Source organism: Ambystoma mexicanum, chromosome 5q, assembly GCF_040938575.1.
Source record: "Ambystoma mexicanum isolate Mex_15411 chromosome 5q, UKY_AmexF1_1, whole genome shotgun sequence".
Lineage (NCBI taxonomy): Eukaryota > Metazoa > Chordata > Amphibia > Caudata > Ambystomatidae > Ambystoma > Ambystoma mexicanum.
The window spans coordinates 1,053,058,937-1,053,080,973 of record NC_090933.1 but is presented as its reverse complement, the minus strand read 5'-3'; the positions used below and the strand labels follow the sequence as shown (position 1 = coordinate 1,053,080,973).

The window sequence follows — 22,037 nt, the reverse complement described above, 5'->3', positions numbered from 1 at the left end:
ATCGCTGCTACCACGGCGTTCCTGTCTGGTGTGCCCTTGCTGGACATCTGCAGGGCTGCTACGTGGAGGTCGACGCACACCTTCATGAGATTCTACTGCGTAGATCGGGACTCCAGGGAGGAGTCCAGGGTCAGCCAAGCAGTGCTGCGCAACCTGTTCGCCTGAAGGTGGGCCTGGTGAGGAGGTAAGAGTTGCTTAATGTTGGGCCTTTGCCACCTCCCGTGGTTGTGCATGTGTGTACTGCTATGTATTCTTATATTCATGAGCATGTGAATCCATGCCAGACCCCATGCTGGAGAAGGAACAAGTTACTTACCTGTAACTGTTGTTCTCCAGCATGGGTCTGGCATGGATTCACATGCGTACCCTCCCTCCTTCCCCTCTGCGGCTCTTCACTTGGTCATACTGCTACTGCACGTGCTACCAAATGTGAGGATGGCTACCAGGGGTGGGGCTTAGGGAGAGGGCAGTCATTGGCTGGGGGCAGTATGACCCAGAGATCAGTGATTGGTTACTACTAAGAAAGACAGATCAGAAACGAAACTGATACTGATTTTTTCTTTACCGAGGATTCCCAGTCTGACGACGGGGAATATTCATGAGCATGTGAATCCATGCCAGACCAATGCTGGAGAACAAGTTACCGGTAAGTAACTTGTTCCTATCCACACCTACGCAAATTGGCGGAGTGCGACCCCATCAAACTCCCGTGCCGGTACAACCAACTCTCCCAGCACTAGGGACTAACAGTGCATCCTCAGCCCAACTCAACGAACTTGGCAGCATGGCTCCTGAAGTCATAGAGTTCGGACAACTCAATTTACCCCAGAGATGTATGGATATCTTGAAAGAGTCAAGAAAACCTAATACAAGGCACTGTTACTATGACAAATGGAAACGATTTGTTATTTGGTGCCAGAATAAGCAAATCAACCCAGTTGATTGTACTACTTCTAATATCGTCACCTATATGCTCCACCTATTGGATGCAGCGTTGGTGTTTAACTCACTTAAAGTACACCTGGCAGCTTTGTCAGCCTACACCACTTCCTATAGCAAGGTGTCATGGTGGAAAGTACCAGTTGTTAAAGCATTTATGGAAGGGGTAAAGAGACTCCACCCTCCAATTTCTAACCCACCAACAGGTTGGGATCTTAATGTGGTACTTGCTAAGCTCATGGGACTCCCCCTTTGAGCCCATGCACAAATCTAGTCTCAAACACTTGACTTATAAAACTGCCTTCTTAGTAGCCATCACATCCATAAGAAGGGTCAGTGAAATTCAAGCTCTGTCAGTGCAGGATCCTTTCTTTATTGTTCATAAGGATAAACTGGTTTTACGCACTCACCCTAGGTCTCACCTAAGTTTATTTCCAAATTCCATGTTGACCAGTCTATCGAGCTACCTGCCTTCTTCCAAGAACCCAAAAGCTCTGCTGAGGTTAAACTCCACATACTAGATGTGAGGAGGGCAGTCCTCTACTACGTAGACAAGACCAGGCCGCTAAGAAAGACAGATCAACTGTTCGTCTCCATAGCTCCAGGCAGAGAGGGAGATCGCATCTCGAAGAATGCCATCTCTAGGTCGATAGTCTGATCTATCCAACTGTGCTATTCCCTTTCAAGTCAGACACTGCCTTTTATGCCAAGAGCCCACTCTACAAGAAGTTTCCGGAGGCACTCTGGCTTTCATTGCAAATGTACCCCTTGATAACATTTGCACAGCAGCTACATGGAGCTCTATTCACACCTTTACTCAGCACTACTGCATTGACACTCATTCCAAGACAGATATTCAAGTGGGACAAGCGATTTTAAAACATTTGTTCGCTCATGACCCTTTTCACAGCCCACCTCCTTCTAACACTGCTCACTAATCTAGGCACAGCATGTGATCTAAGCAGATTCCACAAGCCCCAGAAGGGATACATTACTCACCGTAATCGTATTTCTGATGCTTGTATCTGCTTAAGATTCACATGCGCCTGCCCTTTCTCCCCTCCGAGAGAAGGCGCATGGATGCTTGTAGTCTTATCTTCCTATCTATCTGCTTGGATAATCTGTACTCGCGCTACTCCTCATCCTACCTCATGTCAGAAAAAATACAATCTGAGTGTCCTACACGCGTGCGGGATCATGGGTACAGTGGACGTCACACTAGGGATAGTATTACTGGCACGCCCTAGTTCGACGCCCCTTTTCGAGTTTCGAAAAACAAACTGCAATACTCAGCAGCTCCCACTAGATGTCGGCCTATGCACAGCATGTGAATCTACGCAGATACAAGCATCAGAAATACGATTACGGTGAGTAATGTATCCCGTATTAATTTATTTAAACCAAATTTGACAACAGACTGACCTCAGCCACCTGTGCTGTGGCAACACAAGAACAAAAATGACTTCCGTAAAGGCACCGACACAGAGATAACACTGAGATATGCAGTCATAATTATTTCTTTTTAAATCACCCACTAATACAGAAAAAAAAACAATTCAAGACATGTAGTGATGGCTGATTTGGTTAGAATACTTTTCTCCCAGCAACACCCACCCTCCAAACATCAATTAGACTTGCCTGCCCCCTCTCAATTGAAGACTAGTGGCAGAGAGTGGGGACACAATGGGAACATCGTTTTGGGGATTCTAATCAGATACAATATGAGGGAAAGAAAAGCAATAAGAAATTAGTTTGCCACACCTAAAAAGAACAGGCAGGGCTTTGTGGTTCTGGTCAGAGCACAGTGGGAACAAGGGGGCAATTTCGTAGAGTTCTTGCTGGCCTCTGTTGCAGCTTTTACCCACCAGGGAGTCCCGGCAGTGTACCAATATCTCCCATAAGGGAAAAGCTGTAACGCAGCCCAGCCAGAACTCCAGGACGGTTGGAGGTGATATCCTTGACCTTGGACATATCTTTTCCATGTGGGTGTACCGTCCCCAAGCACAGCGGCAGCTCCATGGATCCCAGGCAGGGTCCCCTTCTCTCCCCAAGGGAAATTTTGTAACGCAATCCAGCCAGCGCTCCAGGATGGTCGGGGGTGATGTCTCTGGCCTTGGGCGGCTGTCTTCCATGTGGTTTGACCGTCCCAAGCCCAGCAGTGGTTCCAGGGAGCCCTGGCAGGGACCCGGACCTTTCCCGGAGGGCGAATCTGTAACGCAGGCCAGCCAGAGCTCCAGGAAAGTCAGGGGTAATGTCCCTGGCTTTGGGCAGCTGTCTCCTATGTGGGTTGACCATCCCTAAGTGCAGCGGCAGTCCCAGGGAGCCTCGGCAGGGTCCCCCTCCCTTCCCAGAGGAAAATTCTGTAACGCATCCCAGCCAGACCTCCAGGATGGTCTGGGGTGATGTTCCTGGCCTCGGGCACCCGTCTCCCATGTGGGTCGACCATCCCCAAGCACAGCCTGGAGCTCTGGCTGGGCTGCGTTACAGTATCAAACAAAAAAAGGGGAATGCCCAATTCCAACCTGGTCCTTCGGGCTATACAATCTCTACAAAAGCAACAGTGGACCAGTGGATGAGAGATGACACCTTCTGTCCATTTTATCTTTTCATATATATCGATAAACCAATTATTATAATACAAAATCAGTTTTAATAATTATTCAATTCATTAAAAGATGGATCAATTGACATACATAATCCATACAATTACATCAATACAATTCCATTAAAAAAAACAATCTATTGGGCTCACTCACAGCAGATTTCCACCATTCATTCACTTTCCTTTCTTCCTCACACTCTACTGTACTCTCATACAATTGACCATTTATATAGGTCACTTTAATCAACAATGTTCCATGTTCTCTGGTTCCCTTTGGCTATTCATTAGGTGAACCATCTCTGTATGTCCTTGTTCCTACAGGTTATGTGTCTACACGTGTTTCAGTTGTCGTCGGACTTCTCAATTAAAGTCCCATAATCATGCAACTTTCTTCAGGACAGAAACCAGGGTTCTCGCTATATATATCCTGTATCACACGGTAGGGTGAGCCACACCACCTCCACCTTTCAATCTGCAAGGGTGATCCAGAGGTTTGCAATAAATCCAATTTTCATTTGCAGGTTAGATCCGGCCAATCAGATCTCCCCCAAATGATGGGCAGTTTCGGCAGGTTTGTCCGTGCAATCCACGGGCTCCCACTTTCATAGAATGTTTCACTCTTCCTGATGCCGTCTTTCTCGTTTCTTGATGTTATGTTAATGCCTTTCCTTCTTTTGGAAGGAATGTCTGTTCATCTTGTATGGTCAAATGCCAGCGCAAGTTATTCAATACGTCCTTGGCACACGTCCTCATGGCGTCCGGCGCTATCTCCCGGTGTCGGGCTCGATGGGATGAGTAACCCGCGTCTCCTCTATGGATCCTCTCTATTCTTCCTGTAGTCATAGCTACAGATAACATGATAGAAGGTGTCCTCTCTCATCTACTGGCCCACTGTTGCTTCGTATGGGCTGCGTTACAGCCTTTCCCTCCGGGGAAGAATGGAGACCCTGCCGGAACTGCCCCTTGGGACGATCGACCCACATGGGAGACAGCCACTCAAAGCCGGGGATATCAACCCCAACAAATCCTGGAGTTCTGGCTCGGCTATGTTAAAAAATGTCCCTCGGGGAAGGGATGGGGTACCTGATGGGGCTCCCTGGGACAGCCGCTGTACTTGGAGATGGTTGCCTCATATGGGAGACAGCCCACCAAGGCCAGGGACATTACTGCGACTATCCTGGAGCTCTTGCGGATAGATGATCGTATAAGATTTAAGGAAGCCTGCCTTATTTTTAAATCTGTTCATGGTATCGCCTCTCAATATCTGAGGGACTTGGTTTATCCATACCAGCTTCCGAGATCACTGCATTCTAGCAATCTCGCTATATATATCCTGTATCACACGGTAGGGTGAGCCACACCACCTCCACCTTTCAATCTGCAAGGGTGATCCAGAGGTTTGCAATAAATCCAATTTTCATTTGCAGGTTAGATCCGGCCAATCAGATCTCCCCCAAATGATGGGCAGTTTCGGCAGGTTTGTCCGTGCAATCCACGGGCTCCCACTTTCATAGAATGTTTCACTCTTCCTGATGCCGTCTTTCTCGTTTCTTGATGTTATATTGTTAATGCCTTTCCTTCTTTTGGAAGGAATGTCTGTTCATCTTGTATGGTCAAATGCCAGCGCAAGTTATTCAATACGTCCTTGGCACACGTCCTCATGGCGTCCGGCGCTATCTCCCGGTGTCAGGCTCGATGGGATGAGTAACCCGCGTCTCCTCTATGGATCCTCTCTATTCTTCCTGTAGTCATAGCTACAGATAAAATGATAGAAGGTGTCCTCTCTCATCTACTGGCCCACTGTTGCTTCGTATGGGCTGCGTTACAGCCTTTCCCTCCGGGGAAGAATGGAGACCCTGCCGGAACTGCCCCTTGGGACGATCGACCCACATGGGAGACAGCCACTCAAAGCCGGGGATATCAACCCCAACAAATCCTGGAGTTCTGGCTCGGCTATGTTAAAAAATGTCCCTCGGGGAAGGGATGGGGTACCTGATGGGGCTCCCTGGGACAGCTGCTGTACTTGGAGATGGTTGCCTCATATGGGAGACAGCCCACCAAGGCCAGGGACATTACTGCGACTATCCTGGAGCTCTTGCGGATAGATGATCGTATAAGATTTAAGGAAGCCTGCCTTATTTTTAAATCTGTTCATGGTATCGCCTCTCAATATCTGAGGGACTTGGTTTATCCATACCAGCTTCCGAGATCACTGCATTCTAGCAATCTCCATCTTCGGTCTATCCTGCCCTCAGCGTAAGTCTCGGGGAGACAGAAGGTTTTTTGTGTTTTCGATCCAAAGTTGTGGAACTCTTTACAACTTGAACTGAGGACCCTTAACTCACTCTACCGTTTTCGTTGGGACACCTGTGGGAACGCAGGAAGGTACGACGTGTTGTTGGCTGCGTGTTTCGGTGGGTTGGCAGAGGGAAATGTCTGAAAAAACCTACAGGCTTCTTTGTACATCATTTTATTGGCATTTTCTGAAAAAAAACAAAATGTTCTCCCTTTTTGGGTATTTTCTCTCACCCTCATACAGCACGCTAGGATTCCTTGGTGGTGTTATGACTGCCTACATGTGGGAAGAAAAGGGGCCAAATTTGGCTGAGATATCTCGTCTAACAAAAAAGTTACAAGGGATTGAATGGTGACATACCTAAATCACCAAAAACGGCATTGCCACCTGGGGGAGGACGTGAGGGGGGGGCCTTTGCAGTTAAGGGGTTAATAGAAGTGTGATGGAATGGCCGTTGTGGCATCTACACTGCCCCTTTTTATGCAATAATATGTATTTTCCTATTAATCCAACTACAGCCTTTTTTCTTTGTTCTCTTAAATTGTATTTACCCATAGGCAGAGGCTAGCTCGTGTTTATGTCTGCCTCCTCCTTCAAGACCTGTGAGGCCCTGATAGCAACTCTAATTGACATGTTATGGCAATTGTGACCTCAAGGTCACTTCTGCTGAAAGAACAGGCATGGCCTTATCTGTCTCTACTGTGGTTTACATCTAATCAGTGTATTTCTTTCTATGTTTTTAAATAATGGCCTTGATTGATGATTGAAAACCAGGCCCCTCTCTTCAGGGCACCAGAGGAAAGGTCTAGGAGGTTAAGTTTCATCTTTGACGAAATGGACGGCTCATGTACCTTGCAAGCAATGGCCTTTTAAACTCACACACGATGCAATTTACATGACAGCTTATAAGGCACATGGGCCTTATCCATGTGTACTATGTTTCTTTAATTTCACAGTTTTAAAAGACATGAGTTTCACACAGATTGTCCATATGTATAGGGCAGTTATATGAGAAAACCATGTTAAAACTTTGAAAGTCTAGGGATAATTTTTCTCTGCATACTATCATTTGGATGAGGGGAATAACAAAAAGGAAAGTCTTTTATTTCTTGTTAATGCAAGGAGCTTAATTTCAATTTCGATGACTGGAGCACCATCTGGTATTACATTGAAGATAATGTACGCACTGCTGTCTCTTTAAGTACAAGTGCAGCTCCCCATGGATTGTCAGCCACATGTCTTTCTTTTCCTTGCTGAAATGCATTGCGCATATCTTTGTACTTTGGAAATTCCCCCACTTTCTTCCCCTAGGCCTGTTTTTGGTTCAGTGGGCCTTATGTCTGACATCACAATTTCTGTGCTGGCATTAGATTTCATTCAGCATTTACAAATAACTCTGGCTCCTTTATTTTTGGCCATTAGGGGATATATTTTACCCCACACTTAGACCTATATCGTTTGATCAATTGATTAAACTGTTAATACAGATGGATTACTGACTCCAAGAATGAAAGGTGCAGAGACAAAGGAACAGAGCCATGATGTCTCAGCCCTTGCCATTGGCTGTACCAGAGCCACTACCCTCAACCGATACACCCGAGCCAATGCAGATCGGGCGGCTTGGGGGTCTATTGTCAGAAAAGGAGGGGGGAATAGACACAAGTTAAAGTCCCATTGTATGTATTGTGGGTCTTTCTCTCATTTGCTAAAGACCTACCGATTAAAACCCCCCCACACCCTCCCAAAGTCAGAAGGGCCCACAGAGTAAGAATGTCCCATCAGATACCTCGATGACCGTTTACTCTGCGCATGCCGATGGTTTGACCTTGTTGGCATGAAAGGTTCTCGTACAACGAGGTCTTGGAAGCTACCGTTTTACTGGATTCCGGAGTAGTGGGAATATTTATGGTATGAGTATTTCCCATGTTTCAAAGTCCTTCACTTTACCAGTGTAAGGTTCCAAAGGAAGGCCCTGTGCTAGGTACAGGGGCCTCTGTTTCTTGGCTGCTGCTGTGTTCTTTATCCTCTGCAGTAGACAAAGTACTGTGCCTCCAACTGTCTTCTGCCGAGGATACAGAGCAACAGAGGCCCCTTGTACCTAGCACTGTTCCTGTGTTATGCAAAGAAGTACACCTCCTTTCAACAGGTTTTTCAAAAAGAAAGCTTAAGTTAAGACTCTTCTTCCACATTGGCTGGAAGTCTGCGCTATAACTCTCATTCCCAACACTACCATTCCTTTCAACAGAATGTTCATTCTATCTCCTCTGGAAAAGCAAGCATTGATGAAGGCGTATCTACAAGAAAATCTCACAAACTTGTTAAGAGGTGTCTACATCCTAAGGAGGTACATCTTTTTTCTTCATTCCTAAAACGAACACATCCGAATTCAGACCATATATCGCTTATCGAACAAGATATCTCTTAAAGACATATACCCCTTGCTATTTATAATAGACATATTACAAGCTGTCCAAAATACGTGCCTCTTTGTTTGTTTATTATTTGATAATGCGCACAAAACCCAGGGGTAGCCGGGCACAGCAGATACAAGGTTACTTAAGCTTGGGTTACATACAGAGTATAAAAGACATAGCAATACAATACATACATGTCAAAACCGGAGGTTGGAATGAGAAACTAGCATGTTGCAGAAATGAGAGTGTGAACATTGGTTACAGGGGTGGGAACAGAAACGTCTTAGACTAGGTTGCAGAAGTGTCATGGCCGTTAGGTCCCATGACAATTATTTGTCTTTGGACCAGAGCCAGTTTTTTACCTTTCTTGCTTCTGAGAGAAACTACTTTGCATTGGAAAAGGAATTGTTGGTGATAACATTGGCATGTCAAGAGTGGCTACATCTCCTCTTAGGAGCCTCGAAAGACACCGAAATGAGCAGCTTTGCAGACGTTCAAAAGTTGCAAGAGTAGAGGGTCGCTGGGCCTATTTTTCTTCCCAACACCGATTCACCTTAACCTATATTCACAGGACACGAAATGCGGTGGCTGATGTCTGGTCTTGGGTTGGATGGAAGTCTACCGAAGAAAACCAAGGAACAGAGAAGATGTTTTAATGTTTTCCATTACCACATTTATCATGGTTATGTTCTTCATTGACGTTTGTTTTGTCCATGTTCTAGGCTTCTCCCATCACCACATTTGCCTAGCTCATGCTCCACTGTTCAAATATTTATAATTTAAGGCACTCACAGGATTAACCTTGCGACTGCATGCACCTCTGGTACGTGCTTCCATCAATCTTTAATGTCCAAAAATTAATACAAAGTAACTGTTGCCCTGCTTCACATTCCATTTCTACTGGATGACCTCAAGCCAGCAGCCTTCGCCGGTCCATACTTAAGGCCCTTGTCTGGCCGTGTCTTTATAATATCTTGAGACCTGCATTGTGTCCTTCCTGCATTGCACGAGGAGGGAGATGCCCAACTTCCCTCATTCTACAAGATGGCCAAGATGGCCGATTGCAAGACACTCGGTCCACCAAGCCCGCCTTCCTGCATCCCGCGACACTCAGTAGCCACCTGGCTACTCTATGGTTGCTGTATGCAGATGTCGGATTGGATGAAAGCAGCATTAATATGGATGACCTCAAGCCGGCAGGCTTCATCGGCCTCTCACCCAAGGTCCATACTGAAGGCCCTTGTCTGGCCTTGTCCGGTGACAGACGATGCGTCGATGTTACCCCCATTCATTTCCCAAATGCTGCTTCATCTGCCTCAAGGGAAGGAGATTACTCCACTCCTGATCCTCACTGTGTTGCGTGCTCTCATGCTTTGCCTCTAGAGCGACCACTATCACGTAGCATTTTACCGTAGCCTGGACTCTGTAATCTTAGGTTGTGGTAAACGCCCCACTGCCTTTTACTGTCATCAGGGCCCCCTTAAAGACTTGTCAACCTTGCCATGCTCTCCACCGGTATACTATAACAGTCACTTCACCCGAGGCGTGTTTATAACCTACCTTGACTACACTGGAGTGCACCTCCCTAACGCCATCTATACGTGCATTGACCTAATGATAACTGCTAAGGGGTTAGCGCGCTGATCCCCTCTTGCTGTCCCGAGGAATGGCTTTGCCTGCCCCTGCTTCCTTTGAACTTGACTTCTACTTTTGCATTGTCTGCCACTGCCCACTGTACCATGAGGAGTGGCTCCTCCAGCCCTTGCATCCTCCATTAGTCACTGCATGCCCTGTTGTAGCCGCCTTGCAACATGAGGTCAGGCTTTCCCTTATCATGCATCTGAACTTTACCTTTGTAACTGCATGTTCTGATGTAGCCACCTTGCAACATGAGGTCCGGCTTTCCCATTTCGTGTACCCGTACTTTACCATTGTAACTGCATGCTCTGATGTAGCCGCCTTGCAACACAATGTCAGGCTTTCTCATTTCATGTACCCGGACTTTACTTCTCTGGAACAGTCCTAAACCCTCCCTTGCACTTTCTTTTCTCTGCACTTGCACTGTAAGAATGTGAAGATGCCCAGTACGACCGTTGATGTTGTTTTTTCCATATGTAAACCCCACCCACTTTTTTGTCTTGTGGCACCATAGGCGCCATACAAATGTCCAATAAATAAATAAAAATAAACAAGTAGGTGGCTCCTTACTGAATGTCTGCATTTGTTTGAAAAATGAAATCCAAGCAGTCGAGGGCCCTCGAAAAAGGTTGAATATGTCTCCAGCTTTATTTAATACTCCGATTACCGGCGCAATGCCTGACACGATTGATTTAAAAGACCATTCATTAAACGAACACTCAATTATGGCAGACAGATCATCCCTTCCTTTTCAAGGAGATGAGTTAATCTGCAGAGATGGTTCAGAATCAGGAAGGAGCACTCTGGCAGCATTGAATGTTGTGTTGCATTCGTTCACTCGACTTTTCTATACCGTGACATAAGAAGTGAGAGCCACCTCTTCCATTCTATATGAAATAATACATTTCTATCACTCAGAGTGCAGACTCCGTTACAAATGGTGAAGAGGTTGGATGATATGGAAGCATTGCACCAAATTGGTACTCGGGGTCCATTGAGCTCCCATGGAAGGAAGACCGAAGGTGTAATAACGGTTGATCGAGAGGAGTTGCCACTATCTTCAGTCCAAGATACTACAGCGGATAAAAAAAACTGTCGTCCCATCCACGAACAAGAAACAAAAGAATATACAGGGTGGTTCTAAGGCCTCTAATAGAGGGTCTCTGCAGTTTTTAAGGAAAATCATGTATGCTACCAAAGATGGAGAACAATGTAGAGGGGGTTGGGGGCATTGTAATTTAAGGGAACGTAATTACTATTGATGATAGTCAGAATGAAAAAACAAATCTCTCTGGAGGGGCATTGGGGAGTAACGTACCTGGAACCATTTTAAAAGTAACTTCCACGCCCTGGGGAGCCCTGAATCACCCCAGCAATAGAAACCCACAGAAAGTTAAGAAAGTAACAAGAAAAGTAATGAATATGGTGACTAGAGGCATGGTTCCTAATGTTGATCTGACGATGCAAACAGAGGGGGGTAGTAAAAAGAGAGAGGACTTGTTGCATAAAAACTCATTGAAATGGGAGTTCTAACAATCCATTATCGGATAAGGTGAAGAGCCTGAGGAATGCTGATACTAATGGGCATAACAAGGAACTCCGTGGAAGAGTGGGCAAGAGACTACCAAAGCAAGGGTTTGTGTGTGTATAAGAAAAAACACAGTGGTCGAACCCTACGGTAGATGAAAAGAAGGAATGATTTGACCAATTATCTTTGAATCAGTGTTCGGGGTAGATTGGGACACCCCTCTCAACAGAGCAAAAATACTGCACTATTATCTAAAATTCCAGAATTATCTGCAATCGGATATAAAATGTGTCCACTTATTCGACTATGTATGTGTCGGAAAATTAGCAGTCAATTTTCACTCACTTATTCGAGAAGCTGGTGAGTGATCAAGAAGAGGATATCATAGTAAAAAGTTTTGAGAGCTATTAATCCCATCGGTCTCACGTTGATCAAAAAGGGGGTCATCCATTGTGACATTACAGTGAGGTGCTACTTTGAATCTAATCAGCTGAGGCAAGTCACTCGCGACTCACAATTTGCAATTTGGGGATGCCATTCTTCTGCACTCCCGACAACATCAGGAACCGGGTGGTTTTAAGAAAAAGTAACTAACATTTTGAGTTGGAACTCTCGTGGAAATAGCTTGTTTCTGAATGTTGAAATGAACATGGTTTTCCAGTTATAGATGGTTTATATGGAAAATAAGATTGCCAAGAAAGGTTCAAGGGGGAGACCTATGGGAGGGATGTTAACAGCTGTAAATATTAAAAAATACCTCTCTCATATAAACTTGAGGTGCTACTCAGATACTGTGTTGGCCATAATGGTAACAGATTTTAGGTACGGCAAACAATTCAATATCTTCCTACTTAATATCTACTTCAATGGATCTCTTTCTGAGATAAGTGAAGTGTTGAATGATATTGAGAATGTACTGATTGATTGGTAGAAGTATAAAAATGGTAGCCCTGTGATTTTAGGTGGGGATTTGCAAATGTTTGCAAACGTTTAGTCACTGATCTTTCCTATGAGGAACATGTCTATATAACTGTGATTATACTGACTTAAAGATTTCAGTAGAGCTAGGGAAATCAAAGGAGGCTATGGTCGCAATTCCTCTCTAGGTCAGGGTTTTGCAAACAAACCTGTTGTTCGACGCAAGGTTGAAGGAGGCACCAACCTGGTTTAGTTTGATATCCTCGGCCATTATAAGTTATATCTTCTTAAAGGACATTGCGTGTGAAGACGTTCACAATTTTGAGATAGAAAGAACCTGCCATAGTGATCGTGCAATGTTGAAATTAGCCCTTCATAGAAGTGGAGAGCAAGATGTGAGTCCGTGTTTGAGACCGAAGCAGTTAATTGTAACGGGGACCAGAAATGGTTGTTAAACTCAATAGTAACCATAACAAGGTAAACCATCTTTTAAAGAATTGGTGGAATAATCTTACTTAAGAAGAGAAAAATTGTTATTCCTCTCTTGCAGAGTTCCCAGATTTACTACTACATTGGGTAGACTGTGTAATGACAACTTTAATTGGTCTCAGCAGGTCGTTATCCAATGCCCCAGAAACCAGTTTGATACAGAAATAAAAATAAGAAAGTGCGAACTTCGGAGAGCCATCAACAAGTTGACTAAACACACTGTAATGTCCCAGGGGCGGGGAGGGAATGATCAAGCAAAAAAAGATCTTAAACCAAAAATGGGATTCAAAAATACATTGGAAAGAACAGGTCCTGATAGATACGATTGTCAGGAAAGATGCGCATTCAATTAATAAAAATTAGACCCAACCTTATGTTCAATCCTGCTGTGTTTCAGAAGAGGTGTATATGTTATCAATAAGTTGAAGGCCACTATTGTTTATATGGGTGGGTGCCCCATTGAGAGTAATGAGCAGTTTAGATTGGCTTTCACGTTCGGTGGGTCCGATATTGAAACGGTAATTGGAAAGTTGAATAATTCCAGAGCCAGTGGTCCTGATGGTGTGGCCAATGGAATTTTCAAGAATAATCCAGTGTTGTGGTCTGAGATTTTGTATAAAGGGTTCTCACACACAGCCATTGGAGGACATTGTCCTATATTTTGGACACAAGCGACTTTGGTGCCAATATTTAAAAAGGGTAAGAGGGAAGATCCATCAAGCTATCGACCAATTTCATTGATTGACTCCTCCAATTTGTTTGCAACTCTAGTTTTAAGGGAGCTCACGGCATGGGCCGAGAACACAGAGATTTAATCCACTACAAACTGGTTTCTGGAAACGGGTGGGAACGGTTTTGAGTGGTTTGGCCCTGTTGTCAACCTGCATCTCTGATATAGGGGGCAACTTTGGAAGAACACTGTATGTGGTAGCGATAGACTTATCTTCTGCTTTTGATAATGTAAATATAACAAGGTTGTCGCAGAAATTAACTACTTGGGGGATTGATTTAGGCCTACTGCGCATGATACAGTTATTGTATGCTGGCAATGCAGCAAAAGTCTGACTAAGTACTAGAGGAGAGCTTTCGAGGACTATCTCCATCTTCGGCTGGGGCTTCCCTCTGGAACAGCCTCCCGGCCCCCTTGAAACTTGAGGAGAACCATCTTCGGTTCCGGAAGCACCTCACGACCCTCCTCTTTGCTTCTGCCTTTGCCCCTCTTCTCCCCTGCTGATCTGTGTTCTCCCTCTGCACTGTTCAATTGTCCACGCTCTGTCCTTTGGGCCTAGGCACCTGCTCACCCTGCACCTTCCTGCACTGCCTCCGGGTCACCCCTGCACTGGGGCCTGTATCTGTACCCATACAGTCCCCCTTCCACTTTTCTTCTGCACTTATCAGATATACCCTATCCGACCAATCTAGCACTTGCCACTTACTGTTTGCACTTCCACTGTTCATCGCCTTTATTTACTTATTTTACTTATTCCTTTCTCTCCTCTGTTCTGCACTTTCCACTTCTCCCCCCTTCCATGCACTTCCTCCTTTTATCCCCTTTTCCATGCACTTGCGCGTTCTCAAAGTCACTGGGCCTAGTAAGATCATTGTGTTTGTTCCTCCCGTGTTTCCCTCCCTTTGCCTGGTCGCGCCCTGAAACACTTGTGTATGAGCGTGATGCAAATAAAATATCATATCATTCCTTTAGAGAAAGGAGTTTGCCTGGGCTGCGTTCTTGCCCCAACTTTATTTAATCTCTACTTAGCAGATTTGTTGCAGGAAAGCATGTCCTGGCTGGGATACTCCCCTAAATGGTCTGACTTGAATGTAAACTGCATTGTTTATGCAGATTACCTTATATTGATGGACTTCACTCCGGCGGGGTTGCAACGCCTACTACTGGGAGTTGAGTCTTACTTTAATGTAAATTATCAACCCAGTTAAATTATACGTATGAGAGGTACCACCTGTAGAAATACAAAAGGTTATGTGTGGATGCTGAATTAAGAGGAAATAACAAAAGTAGAGTCACTTTGTTACCTGGGGTTTGTAATTTCAGTAAAAAGGCAATTTGAAAGATATATAAATTAAGAATGGAAGAGAAGACCCACTCCTAAGTCTCATTGATAAAGTCAGTGAAGAGCAAACTATGTGAGTACTCATTGATTCCCGCAATTGAATTCTATAGGCTAAAAATGTCTGCTATTGTATGGTAGTGAATTGGCAAACTTCAGGAACAGGACATTCTTTGATTTATTGGAAGGTAGAATTTTAAAACAAATATTGGGAATCCCGTCATCGGTCCCATCAGTAGAATTAGATTGGAATTGGATCTGCTGTCTTGGTGGGCATAGTAAATCAAGAGAAGCTAATCTCTGTTGAATAAGCTATTGAAGACGGACATATTTAGAACTTTTAATGAAGGACTCCAACTCTTTTATGAGGAAATGTAAGAGAAGATGCTAAACATTTATTACAATGGTAGATCTTGATGGACTTGCCTCTGACCACGTTACGAAAAACAAAACAATACGTTGATGGATAGTCAGGATCTGCAGAAATAAAACTTATACAAAGAGAAGGAAATCTTTTTTTCTCAGAATGAAAGAACTAAGAACCTATCTCAGGAAATTTCCATCGCAAGTCTATAGTGATTGGTATTTTAAATTTTGATTACATTGTTTGCAAACACTGGAAGTCATCTGACCTATATTAGGTATACCTAAGGAACTTCGAGGGTGTCGATTATGCGGTACAGAACCCTTGGAGATCCTTTACCATCTTGTGATGGATGGTCCAGCATCCAGCAATTATAGGATTCTGAATTGAGGCCCTTTAATACATTCAACTGCTCAAGTACTTTCAAATAATCTATGGAATAGGTTAATGACAAGTTCTCAACTGGCTCTTATATTAGCACTGGTTAGATTTCTGATGAAAATCTTCTCTGACTTTAAATAAGGTAGTAGAACAGGCCGATATCGACCTGTGTTTAGTCAGCCATCTGTAAGAAAGGGCGTTGTTTTTCTTTTTTAATACATAAGAATGATTTTAGAGAAATATTTGAATTAATTTTACACTCTAAACTTGGAATGTCTTGCTATTGTAATGTAATTTAAATTGTACTTACTTTTCTTTTTCTTTTAACATTTGAGTGCAACATCAAATTGTGTAAAGTGCTTTGAGTACTATAAATGCAAATAAAAAATAAATCAATACTAAAAACACTTGACTCAACTATTTCGTCTCCCATAAATACAGCATTAATTGAATTGTTCTCTCCTCAAAAACATAATCCCATTTCATTTAAATCAATCAGTCTTACTCCTATCACCGGTAACTTAAACCTAGACCTTATCCGCCAATAACAAGAATAAGACAGTTCCTCATTGCTCCTACGCATACATTTAACTCTCCACTGATCCTTGAGATCCTGACCAATGCCATCCATCTTCAGGCCCAAGTGGAACATCTAATTCCTTTACTATCTCTGCCTTATCCAACACCCTTTCCTTTCTCTCTTCCTGCCTTTAATAGCCACCCTTTCTTGGAGATGTAGCCGTTAGAATCCATTTAAATTGCTGAGTGTGCTGTATAAATGAATAAACTTGAACCTGAATTTAGTGTGTGCGCCTTGGCTGTACACTAGCACTAGTGGAAACCCACTTGACCCATAGCACCCTACAACATCAACCAATTACTCTTGGATAACTCCCACGTGACAATCACCATCTTGTCCCCCCCGTTCCCACTACTCACTATTATCTTCTCATTTGCTAGAGTAAAATGCAAGCAATGCACATCAAACAGTCCTTATTACAGGTCTGCCAAGTGCCCTTCCCCCTCTTCTGAACCAAAAGCTCCCAAATGTCTTTGACTCTTTCAACCTTACCGTGATTATTGCAGTGAACAGCTCCTTTGCCCTTTAATTTTCCTGCTAAATATTTTGTTCTAACCTCATAACTTTCGACAAGCACTCAGTCTCTTCTATCACTATCTGTTTATCTAGACAAATTATGCTTCTTTCAGTCTCTTATTTCTGGTCCCCGCAACACTGACAGTCCTTCCAGCCTCTTCCGTTGCCCATATCCCCATATAAACATTCACATCTTTCACCCTCCAACATGAACTGTTCTAGAAAGACATGCACCGTATTAAAGTACACAGTGGACGGATAGACTGCACAAGCACAAAGCAGCCAGCATCAGGCCACTGCACTGGTCTATTTGCACCAGCCTTCCTTTCCACCTCTCACCTGTGCCCCTTCTCTGGTATGCCTTCTGACCTCTGCCAAGTCTAAATTGAGTTCCTGCTTATAGCTCCTCTTTGCCTACAAATCTGACCGTAATTGCCACTTCATACATAAAATACACTGCTCTCCTAACTGTGGGGTGAAATCGCCCCTGGAAGCCAGAAATAAAAGGCTGGAGTCAGTGGGGGGACTTTCCCCTAAGAAAAAGGCCTGCGCTGAAATAATGTAGAATTGAGGCCCTGCACTTTCAAAGCAAAAAGGAGTGAAATTGGGCTTCAAAACATTGAGATGCATATAAATGCCAATTATGAGGTCTTCCTTAATAGCTGTATGTAAGGGACAACTTTGCAATGACACGTCTACATGATAAAAATTGTGTGCATTTCAAGAGCTTATTCAAAGGCAAAAATGTGAGTTAAGAGGCAATTTTGGCTAAGTGGGGCAGGCCATGGGTTTTTCTGTGCTTGTGATTTCTTGAAATGTGAAACTGCATTCCTTCCTTGGTTGTCATGCGGATTTAGGCCTGGTATCACTTCAAACATGAGTGCCTCCTCTTAAAAATACAACCTTAAATTCCATTAGAGATCACATTTGCGGCATGGACAAGATAAAGGTCTGTTCCTCAGCCTTTATAGCCCCTGGCCCTCCAAGCTGCAATAAAAAACGCCTTAGCTGTTCATTAGCCCTTGGAATGTGCTAGCTAATCTCAACAGAGCCCCTCTTGACAGCACAGCCAGGAACAGGGACTTGCAAGGTTGGGGGCCAGGGCCAAGGAGGGGATAGACTGTCCATTGTGTAAAATGAGCGACATGGTTTTCATTGTGTAATATTTGTCGCACAATAGTCAGTAGGATTTCTGAAAAGGTGTCGGCTAACTGCTTCTGCTCCTCCCAAATAAAATGTGTGGGACCAACATACCAAAAGTTATTAATAAAAACGTCACGTGGCCCTCTTTATAAATATGAGATGGGAAGTTGAGTAAAACATGCAAAATATGATTGATATGCCGCCCACCAAGGGCCATATTTTTCACTAATATAATTCTGGAGTAAATGAAGAAACTATAGCTCTGCACAGGAATGACCTACAAACTCCAGAGTAGTGTCATTTGACTAGCAGTAAAATATAGGTTTCCAAAATGCCATCATATGTGTCAAAATATGGAGATAAAGGCACTTGTTATGCAGTGAGATTTCTATGTCCCTGAACCAGACCAATCCCCCCTGTCAAAGTAAGATGATGGAGTGGTCTCCTCCCCTGTTGTCCTAAAGCACTCCCACATTTTCTAGACCTATCTGCAGCCAGATGGGAGTGTACTATTCATTAACCAATCCCTTCTGCGGGAACTACGACACATTAGTGTGGTAATTTGCCCTATAACTAAGTAACCCCACCTCAGATCAGGACTCTTTCTACTAACCTCTGAGCTGCTCCACTGCCGAAATCTGGAGGAACATTCCAGCACTGGCAGTGAGGCCTAATCTTGCAGAGAAGCCAGGAGACTCAGTAGCTGACTTGGGAACCCTCAGAGGAAAGAAAGAATCCTGACTGACCCCATTGGCTGTCCCAGCAGTGGTGCTCTGACGCTCTCTCAAGTCCAGCACAGACCTCTCCTGTAAGTAGCAATACCCCAAGTCGTAGATTGTGTATGCCCTATATCCTTTCGGCATTGCCTTAGAGATTTTCCCATTGAAAATCCCCTTCCTATTTGCCTGTATTTCAGTCATCGCCCCATTGAAGAATCCCAATTTGCCTGTGTAAATCCATTGTGTATTTTTTTAGGTAAATCAATTAAATTCCCCTTTTATTTCACAGGATTTGTATTGTTGGAATTCAAAACCAACCATCTTTTCCCAGTGTATTGTGAATTAGTATAGTCATAAAGTGTGGCCCAAAATAATGAATCCCATTGTGATCTGAGAAACAAATTTGTCCGTGTTTAAATTGTGCTCTGCTAAACGAATTTCCATCTGCAGCTGTATTTTGCCATTGCATCTGTCATCCTAACCCAAAACCGATTTTCCTCTTGTGCGCTATGCCCTTTCCCAGAGCTTGCCTGTCATTTTAAGCATCAGTAAAAACAAATTCCTTTTGCATTTTCTTTCCCCTTGAAATTGTGCTCCATATCCCAAAAAACGATTTCCCCCTTTTGTTCCTCTTTCCCTATTGTGAGGTAAAAACGAATGTTCGTTTGCCTTTTCTTTCCCATTGTCCATGTGTTGAACATCCTAAAACCGATTTTTCCCTTTGGGTGCTGACTAGTATTCTCTAAAGCCCTACCTGTCTTTTAAGTACAAAGTCTCTTCTGTTCTTTCCCATAGCAGTTGTGATAAATAATAAAGACCCCATTCTTCCATTGTGCTCTTAAAATTAATTTTCCCATTCTTTGCTTACTCCCCATATTGTTTCTGTGAACAACATCCCAAATCCAATCTTTACCTTGTGCTCCTACTCCTTGCTACTACCTTCCATCCCAAGCCTAGTGGATGTTTGTGGGAGGAGGTGGGGGTGGGGGGCACGATGGGCAGGGTTGCTGGGACTCGAGCATCATTTGGTGCACATACACTTTCCTGTTTGTTTGCATTCACTTTCTTTGTGTGTTTTGAACTGTGCTCTGGTGGTGATGAAAGAAGTGAAAGTAAATTCGTATACTGTATATTTTGAGTTATCTCAGTGTGCTGCGTGACCAAAACAGATATTTGTCTTTGTGTTGCCATTGGTGGCTGATGTAAGCTGTTTATTCGAATTTGACATTAAATAATAAATTAATTAATATTTTATTGATGCAAACCGGCCTGGTTCCTAGTCCATTGTGACACTGGGTGTTTGTGGAGGTTGGGTGCGAGACGGGCTGGAGGCCTTCTCAAATTGTGCGTCACACTCATTGTAGGGGAAGGAGATCCCTGGCTTGTGTGTGCCGTGTAATAAATTGTGACATACTCACTCCTCTTACAATATCTTCTCTGACCTGGCATAAGAACAGCTAGCCAGCACCTGGCTCCACCCTCACCCTAAGCCATTTTGCGGGTCCCCTCTCTCGCTCCCGCCTCCCTCTCTTTAACAGTAAATTTCAAACCATAATTTCCCATCTTGATCAGTTCCTCAAAGTACCTCAGCTTCTCCCTGCTTCCTCCAGAACGACCGCCTCTCCTAGATGATTAATACCATTTTGCTTTTGAAAAATGAATTCAGACTGTCCCCAATACACTTGTTCCACCTTTTGATTTATTTTCTCATTGTTCCTTTGTAAAGTTTGGTGCTGTGTAGAGGATTTTGGATAAAATTTGAAACAACATAAAATAATTAAAATAGGATTCTCAACCTGCTGTTCTGCAGTGAACAAAGAGGTTGGTTGTTTGTGTGTTACATCAGAAGATGGCCCTTTTACCTGGGCAACTAGCTAAGCATTCCCAGTTTCAGGGCAGTGAACATAATCATTGGGCCTTATTTTGATGTACAGCAAATCAGAGTTGCGGGTGGATATAGACTAATGCCATACTGAAAGGCTTTCAGAAAATACGGGCATTCATTTCTCCAAACAAATGGTGAAGCAGTGCCAGAAAGTGCGAATATTTATAAAGTGGATGTAGCATTTCCTTTAGCTATTGCTTTTTTTGTAAATGGCACACTCTGCATTCTGTTCCTTTGATGTTCAAGATGGTACTGCCGTCTATTCACAAATTGCGTTTCTGTCACAGCTGTTTTAATGTATTTGATATCCGTAGTTCATCTGGCTTTCTGAACTTCTAGGCCATGTAGTGGGGGCCAGCGCTGCCTCGGGAATACAAAGTCTTCTCTGGCAACAGTGACTGCGCCATCATAATCCCTCTTATAACTGAACCAAAAATGACCCGGGGCACCAACTCCTTGTTTCCATAACGTTGTCCTTCACCTTGGCAATTGGCCACCCCACCAAATCTAAATGAGCGCGTGACACTCCATGTAATGATGAAGTTGTTTAAAACACGACTCTGTTCAATACCTTTACAGCGAAGTTCCAGAACTACCAAAATAGAACGCAGCTGATGTAACAGTCAATGTAATCATTAATGTGTGTTAAATGCAATTTTTTAATTTTTGAATAACAATTTCTGAACAGTGCTTTGGGAGTTCACTTCTAAGGCGCTATTGTGTAAACGTGTCTTATTCAGAAATGAAGTTTCTTTGAAAATGAAGAGCAACGCATGCTATTTGTGCCTTTTGTTGTAGGTTTTCAACAAGCTATTGAGTCTGGCCAGCACTGCCTCCTCGCAGAAGTTCCAGTCCCACATGTGGAGTCAAATGCTGGTTTCCACATCTGGATTTTTGAAATCTATTTCCAACGTCTCTGGCAAAGACATCCAGCCTTTAATAAAGCAGTGGGTGTATCCTTTCATGGTCACTGTGCGTTTAATTCATTGTGCTAAGAGAACCCTTGTAGCTGCTCACTAGCACGAGTCCGGGACCATGCCTTGAATGTAAAAGGCACCTAAATGACAAACATTAAATCATCAGCGCACCATTCAAATGCCACTATAATGTGTGTATGCTGCACTTCACATGTGAAAGGTTTTTTCTGTGTGCTGTATTTTAATGCGAAGCTAATGTGACAATGCAGTCTTTTCCATTTAATGAAGATGAAAATAACCCTGATGTACTTGCATGCCTGAAATGTATGTCAAACGTTTCTATGTCGGTCTTTAAGTTTCACGTAGATGACGAGAGGTTTCATTTGCTTGACAAAGTCGATAGAAAATGTCCACCTGCAAAGACGAAACCTATGCGATTTTTATACACCATCGTTGTGCTAGTGTGAAATCAAGGGCATTGCACTATGGAATATAAAGAATCCTGTCTGGGATAGACATAGCAACAAATAACCTGTTTGTGGAAATGAAGTCCCTTTCGGTGTAAATGCCAGATTTTAGAATGCAATGCCAATTGGGTGGGCTCATTCGAGTAAGCCATATAAAATGAGACTTGTTTAA

General features: G+C 43.6%; 1 protein-coding gene across 2 annotated transcripts in view; it reads left to right on the top strand.

Annotated features, from left to right (window-relative positions):
• The window catches only part of TAF2 (TATA-box binding protein associated factor 2), a 2,148,555-nt gene that overhangs the window by 609,985 nt on the left and 1,516,533 nt on the right, over positions 1 to 22,037 (top strand). For both annotated transcript variants that reach the window (XM_069621552.1, XM_069621551.1), the window contains exon 12: positions 21,280 to 21,434. In XM_069621552.1, coding sequence (XP_069477653.1) covers positions 21,280 to 21,434 — 155 coding nt within the window. The remainder of the gene's footprint in view (positions 1 to 21,279; positions 21,435 to 22,037) is intronic.